The sequence below is a fragment of the Triticum aestivum genome, chromosome 6B, assembly GCF_018294505.1.
Source record: "Triticum aestivum cultivar Chinese Spring chromosome 6B, IWGSC CS RefSeq v2.1, whole genome shotgun sequence".
Classification (NCBI taxonomy): domain Eukaryota; kingdom Viridiplantae; phylum Streptophyta; class Magnoliopsida; order Poales; family Poaceae; genus Triticum; species Triticum aestivum.
The window spans coordinates 457,719,281-457,725,638 of NC_057810.1; the positions used below are offsets into that span (position 1 = coordinate 457,719,281).

Here is a 6,358-nt window from a genome sequence, read left to right on the forward strand (position 1 = left end):
CCCTCCGGTCCCCTCGTCGCCAGCCGCTGCCTCCTTCCCCGTCGTCGCCGGTGATCAGTACCGCCGCCGCCTCGGAATCCGTGCCCGCGCCAGATCTGGATCTGGGCTAGGTTGACCTCTCCCCAAAACCCTAATCTCCCAGATTTTTATGCATTCTTTGACTGCTTGTATCTCCGCAACCGTAGATCCGTTTTGGGCGTATGATATATCAAAATCTTCGCCTCGACATGTACATCATTTCGTTCCATTGCATCATTTGCATTTGAGGTCATCTTGATACTCAAAATGCTGTTAGAAAGAGGCTTCATGAGTTAAATTGCAGATCCGTTAGTTCATCATGCACTTTTGTCATTTTTGTCATGCTTAATTCGTGCATGATATGCCTGTGCCCCTTTGGGATGAATTGTGAAGCATTTTGTCTTCTTTCCAGAGGTGCCACCCATGCATTTTTAGGATGTGTGTGTTGTCTTGTGCAAGCTTGCGAAGAGAGGTACCTGAGATTGCAGATTTCAGGGACTTAGTGATTTTCACTAAGTCTGGGATATTTTAGTTCATGATGCTATATGTCCAGCTTGTTTCCTAATGATCCGTGCCTCTTTTGAGGATGATCAGTAAGGGAGTTTTGATATTTATGTTATGCTCTATCCATCCATGTCTTTGTTGGCATTTGTGGAGTGCTATAGGTTGACTCAATCAAGCTCAACTTTTGCTTCGTTGTTAATCTGGGCAGATCGTCAACTTGTTTGCGATTTTGCCGATGCTACCATTAGTGTTCCATGCATGCTATGCCTTCGTTCTTGCCATGTGTAGCTAGCACTTTGTGCCTTCTTGCTGTTTATATGCTTTCCTTGCCATGACTTGCACCGTAGTGAGTGCATCGAGCTCGTTTACATGCCTTCGTGAGTTAAATTTCAGCATGTCTCAGTTTTCACTAAGTCTGAAAACTGATTGTGTTCGAGCGATGTTCGTGAGCTCGGTAGAGTATTTTGTGAACCATTTTGGCCCCAGGTCACTTTGGTGTTTTATTAAGCTTGTTGAGTAGCTCCATGCCATATTCTTACTTGTCATGTTCAGGTTTTCTATCATGTTGTTTTGCTGCTCCGAAGAGAGCATCGTGATCTGAAATTTCAGACTAGTGTTAATTTCACTAAGTCTGAAATCTGTTTTGCATTTGCGTTTTAGCCATGCTTGTTTGAACCTCTTACTGGATGAATTTGCCTATGGCTCAGTGCTACTGTTTTGTCAACCATCTTGTGTACATCACTTCCATGTATTTTGTTTTCATGTTTGGTGGCTGTAGCATGTCCATTTCGTTGCATTTAGATGCCTACTTGCTGTAAATCGCAGACCGGTGTCATATCTTAAAACGCTTGCCATTTCTAAACCATAGCTCCGATTCCTATGATCTTTATATCGTTTTCAAGCGATTTCATCCCCTCTATCCAGTGGCACACTTGGTTTCCAAATTTGATGCCAGGTTCATGCATTTCCTGTCATATCTTGCATATTGCATCCCGCATCGCATCCCGCATAGCATATCGTCATTTCATCATATTGCTTGGACTTGCCCGTGGTTGATTGTATCCTTGTTGCTTGTTTGTCTTGTTGGGTAGAGCCGGGAGACGAGTTCGCTACCGAGGAGACCGTTGAGTTTGCTTGTGAGGATCCAGTCAACTCTGACAACTGTGCAGGCAAGATGATCATACCCTCGAAATCACTACTATCTTTGCTATGCTAGTTTGCTCGCTCTTTTGCTTTGCCACTGCTACGATGCCTACCTTTTGCTTGTCAGCCTCCCAATTGCCATGTTGAACCCCTAAGCCACCATTGTCCTAGCAAACCGTTGATTGGCTATGTTACCGCTTTGCTCAGCCCTTCTTATAGCGTTGTTAGCTGCAGGTGAAGATTGGAGCCGTTCCTCGTGGGAACATTTATTTACTTGTTGGGATACCATTATATTGCTATGTTATCTTAATACATCTATATACTTGGTAAAGGGTGGAAGGCTCGGCCTCTCGCCTAGTGTTTTGTTCCACTCTTGCCGCCCTAGTTTTCGTCATATCGGTGTTATGTTCCCGGATTGTTGCGTCCCTTACGCGGTTGGGTTATAATGGGAACCCCTTGATAGTTCGCCTTGATTAAAGCTTTTCCAGCAATGCCCAACATTGGTTTTACCATTTGCCACCTAGCCTCTTTTTCCCTTGGGTTTCCGGAGCCCGAGGGTCATCTTATTTTACCCCCCCCCCCGGGCCAGTGCTCCTCTGAGTGTTGGTCCACCTGTCAGCTACCGGTGGCTACCAGGGGCAACTCTGGGCTGGCCTACCCGTACCTAAGACAATCTGAGTGTGCCCTGAGAAAGAGATATGTGCAGCTCCTATCGGGATTTGTCGGCACATTCGGGCGGTGTTGCTGGTCTTGTTTTAACCTGTCGAAGTGTCTTGAGTTACCGAGATACCGAGTCTGATCGGAACGTCTTGGGAGGAGGTCTATTCCTTCGTTGACCGTGAGAGCTTGTCATGGGCTAAGTTGGGACTCCCCTGCAGGGATTGATCTTTCGAAAGCCGTGCCCGCGGTTATGGGCGGATGGGAATTTGTTAATGTCCGATTGTAGATGACTTGAACTAAACTTAATTAAAATGAATCAACCGTGTGTGTTACCGTGATGGCCCCTTCTCGGCGGAGTCCGGGAAGTGGACACGGTGTTGGAGTTATGCTTGCGCAGGATGTTCCTTTAGCTTCTCGCTCGTGCTTCGCCTTCTCTTCTCGCTCTCTTTTGCGTATAAGTTAGCCACCATATATGCTAGTCGCTTGCTGCAGCTCCACATATATTTGCCTTATCCATTCCCATGAGCTTAAATAGTTTTGATCGCGTGGGTGTGAGATTGCTGAGTCCCTGTGGCTCACAGATACTACAACTCCAGATGCAGGTCCAGGTGATTCCGCTCCAGGTGACGATTACGAGCTCAAGTGGGAGTTCGACGAGGACTCTCAGCGTTACTATGTGTCTTTTCCGGATGATCAGTAGTGGTGCCTAGTTGGGGTTATCGATTCAGGACCTTGTCGCATGTTGGGTTCTTTTCTATTTTGGCGCCGTAGTCGGGCCATGAGTGTTTGTTTGATGGATGTTATTTATGTACTCTGATGTGACGTGGCGAGTGTAAGCCAACTATGTTATCTCCCCCTTTTATTATATATTACATGGGATGTTGTAATGATTGCCTGACTTGCGACATTGCTTTCAATGCGGTTATGCCTCTAAGTCGTGCCTCGACACGTGGGAGCTATAGCCGCATCGAGGGCGTTACAAAACTGCTGCACTAATATTCAGTTTCGTCAGTCCTGAACTTTCTTAAGTGCAGTAAGTTCCTAGGTTCAGTTTCGTCAGGCACTATCTACTAGTAGTTCATCTTTATGTCAGGCACTATTTAATAGTAGTTGCTATCTATGTCAGACTATGAATGGCACTACTATCTATCTATGTCAGACTATCTATGTTAAGTTATTTGTCAGACTATCTAAGCTAATTGCTATATATGTTACTTGCTACTTCCAACTATGTCACTACTGTCAGTTATCACACATGATATAAGCAGAGTAAAACAACCTCATCATAGATAAAACATTCTTACTTACTTAACTTAGCATGAGTACTTAGCATAGTAGGTCTTAACCGAATAGTCATTACATCATAGATAAAACCAAGTAGTTCTTAAACCATAGCAATACCTCCCTCCCTCATACCATTCTGAAAGCACATGAAACTTTCCCAAAATATACACCTAACATGCATGACATTCCAAGGCCAGCTATATATATAGGCCTACTAATTACTTAACCCACAAACCAACCACTTCACTCATTCATAATTGCCTTGATCCTCTCCAGCTTAGCTTTGCTGTCATGCCCAGCATTGAGCAGATCAGCAATAAGATACTCTAACTTCTTCTCTTGCTTAAGTAGGTCCCTGTCCCCCTCCACTTCCTTCATGGCCTTCCTCATGTTTTGAATGATCTCTGCTTGGCTTTGAAGAATGCACCTTTGCTCCTTGGCAAGCTTCAGCTTTTCCATACTTAACTCAATCTTTGCCTGATCCTCAAGTTGTTTCTTCTTCTCAGCTAGTTCATTGATTGCCTGACTGGTATAGTCCATGTCATGAGACATCTTGTCATCTTGGTAGTCAAATAGGTTGGATACATCTTCCACCAACTAGCTGTAGTTGTTTGACAGGAAATCAATTTCCTTCTGTAGCTTGGCCACCTCTTTCTCATGGGCTTGTTTGTCATTCACCCTGCCCAAGTTCTGCTCATGATACATGTCCCAAATCCTGGTTAGGCACCTTTGTAGAATCTCTGGCCAAGGACCATCCACCCACTCCACAACCCCACAGTTCACACCTTCATCCTACAGAAGCAATTATTTATAATTAAGCACAAAGCACTTAGTAACAAACTTAGTACAGAAACCAAAAGTCATAAAGTCATTTCATTTAACTGAAACCCTTTGTTTACATCAATATGCACCTGACTTAGCATCAGAGATAAATTCAGTTAACAGCTACATTTAGCAACAGAGATAAATTCAGTTAACAACTACATTTAGCAGTAGATATAAATTCATTTAACTCTGTTCTTTTTCAGTTAACACCTACTCTGTTCTTTTTCAGTTAACACCTACTCTGTTCTTTTTCAGTTAACAACTATATTCTCAGGTTCATAATACACTAAAGATATCTGCTTGTAGGTGTTATCAGGTTCAGTCATGTATTGAATTCAGTTAACTAAAGATCTACTTTCATATATAGCTTCCACATGCTGCAGCACACATCTCTGCACCACATGCTGCACCACACATCTCACATCTCCAGCAGCAAAACACATCACACATCTCCACCAGCAAAACAAGTTAGCGTTCAAGATTTAATACCTGCTGCATAGGACAACCCAGGAAACGCCTGCCAGTCAAAGAACCTTCAAAAGCCACCATCTTCTTCGGCCTCTGATGATGCATCATGCACGTCGGCTCAGATTCAGTGTAAGAACCACAGAAAGATGGTTCCACCACAGTGTCAGGGGTTTCCTGCAAAAGAAACTTCGAATCAAACCAAAAGCAAATTGGAATCTCCAATTTGGATGAACTAACCCTAACCCTAACTCTGTTCCACCATTATGCACTTACAAATAGCTGCTGATCCAATGAAACCATGTTGATGTCCTCGTCCGAGCTGTCCTCGTCATACCAGGATGGCATCCTCACCTTCGACCGGCAGCAATGGCCGCGGCGGCGACGGCGATAGGCTGACCTAGGTCAGAGGACCAGGGAGAGGGAGAGGGAGAGGATGGAGTGAGGACGAGTGAGAGCGAGCGAGGAGGAGGAGAATGAGCGGCTGAGCTCGCTCTCACTTATTGGCCCACCGACAGGCGCCGTTCCGACAGCGGACGGGCCTTTAACGGCCGTCAACGCGCGGCGGCCGTCCGTTCGCCAGCGTGGCGATTCGCGGGCCCAACCGGTCAAAAACGGGGTTAGCGCGGGCGAAGCGAGCGATTTCCCGAGTTGGTAGTTTTTTGCCACGGTTTAGTCTAAATTTGGTAGTTTTTCGCACAAAAACGTAGAGTGGTAGTTTTCTGTCACGTTTCCAGCAAATGTGGTAGTTTTTGGTTAAATACTCTTTTCGAACTTTCACAAGTTAATATAAAAATCCATCTACGACAGAACCTGAAGAGTCTGCCTACAGAACATTAGAATTAGCAAATGCAAGGATGCCGTGATCAAACTTATATATGCCACTACGTCTACTATTTTGGAATGTCCAGTCTCAGTCACTTGGCGATAGGCGAAGCGAATGGACAATCCCAAATATTAATAGTTTGTGCCATATCAACGCTGGACTTCAATATTGCTCTACTTAACACCGAAAGAACCTACCGTGCTAGACCCAAATCTTCTATCAGACTAATCAATGGAAATTAGGTAAAATTTTCGTCAAAAAATAAAGTAATTTGACTCAGACGAATGCCCCATATAACTCGAATTAGGCAAACAAGAGAAAGTGAAGACGAAATTAAGTGGTAGGATCGACATAGCTGACCTGTTCTGCCATGGCTGATGCTCGAAGGCGATGGGGCCGACGGCGGCACGCGCTAGGCGGCGAGAGACGAGAGAAGGGGTAGCCGAGACAGAAACCCTACTCGTCGCGCTCGTTTATGATGTATGCAAATCAGATGGGCTCTTGTGGGCCTGGGTCTCAAGCTGGTTTCCCCCAGTTGGGCTACTTTTTTTAGATGGTTGGGAATTTGCGGCATGTTTGGCTTCCCTATTAACATCGTAGTTGTTTCTCAAAAAAAGTGAACATTGTATAGTT

General features: G+C 44.8%; 1 protein-coding gene across 1 annotated transcript in view; it reads right to left on the bottom strand.

The window, feature by feature from the left end:
* The window catches only part of LOC123134230 (40S ribosomal protein S11), a 25,030-nt gene extending 18,874 nt beyond the window's left edge, over window positions 1-6,156 (bottom strand). The window contains exon 1 of the mRNA XM_044553511.1: window positions 6,086-6,156. Coding sequence (XP_044409446.1) covers window positions 6,086-6,097 — 12 coding nt within the window. The 5' untranslated portion in view covers window positions 6,098-6,156. The remainder of the gene's footprint in view (window positions 1-6,085) is intronic.
* Window positions 6,157-6,358: the final 202 nt, after the last annotated feature.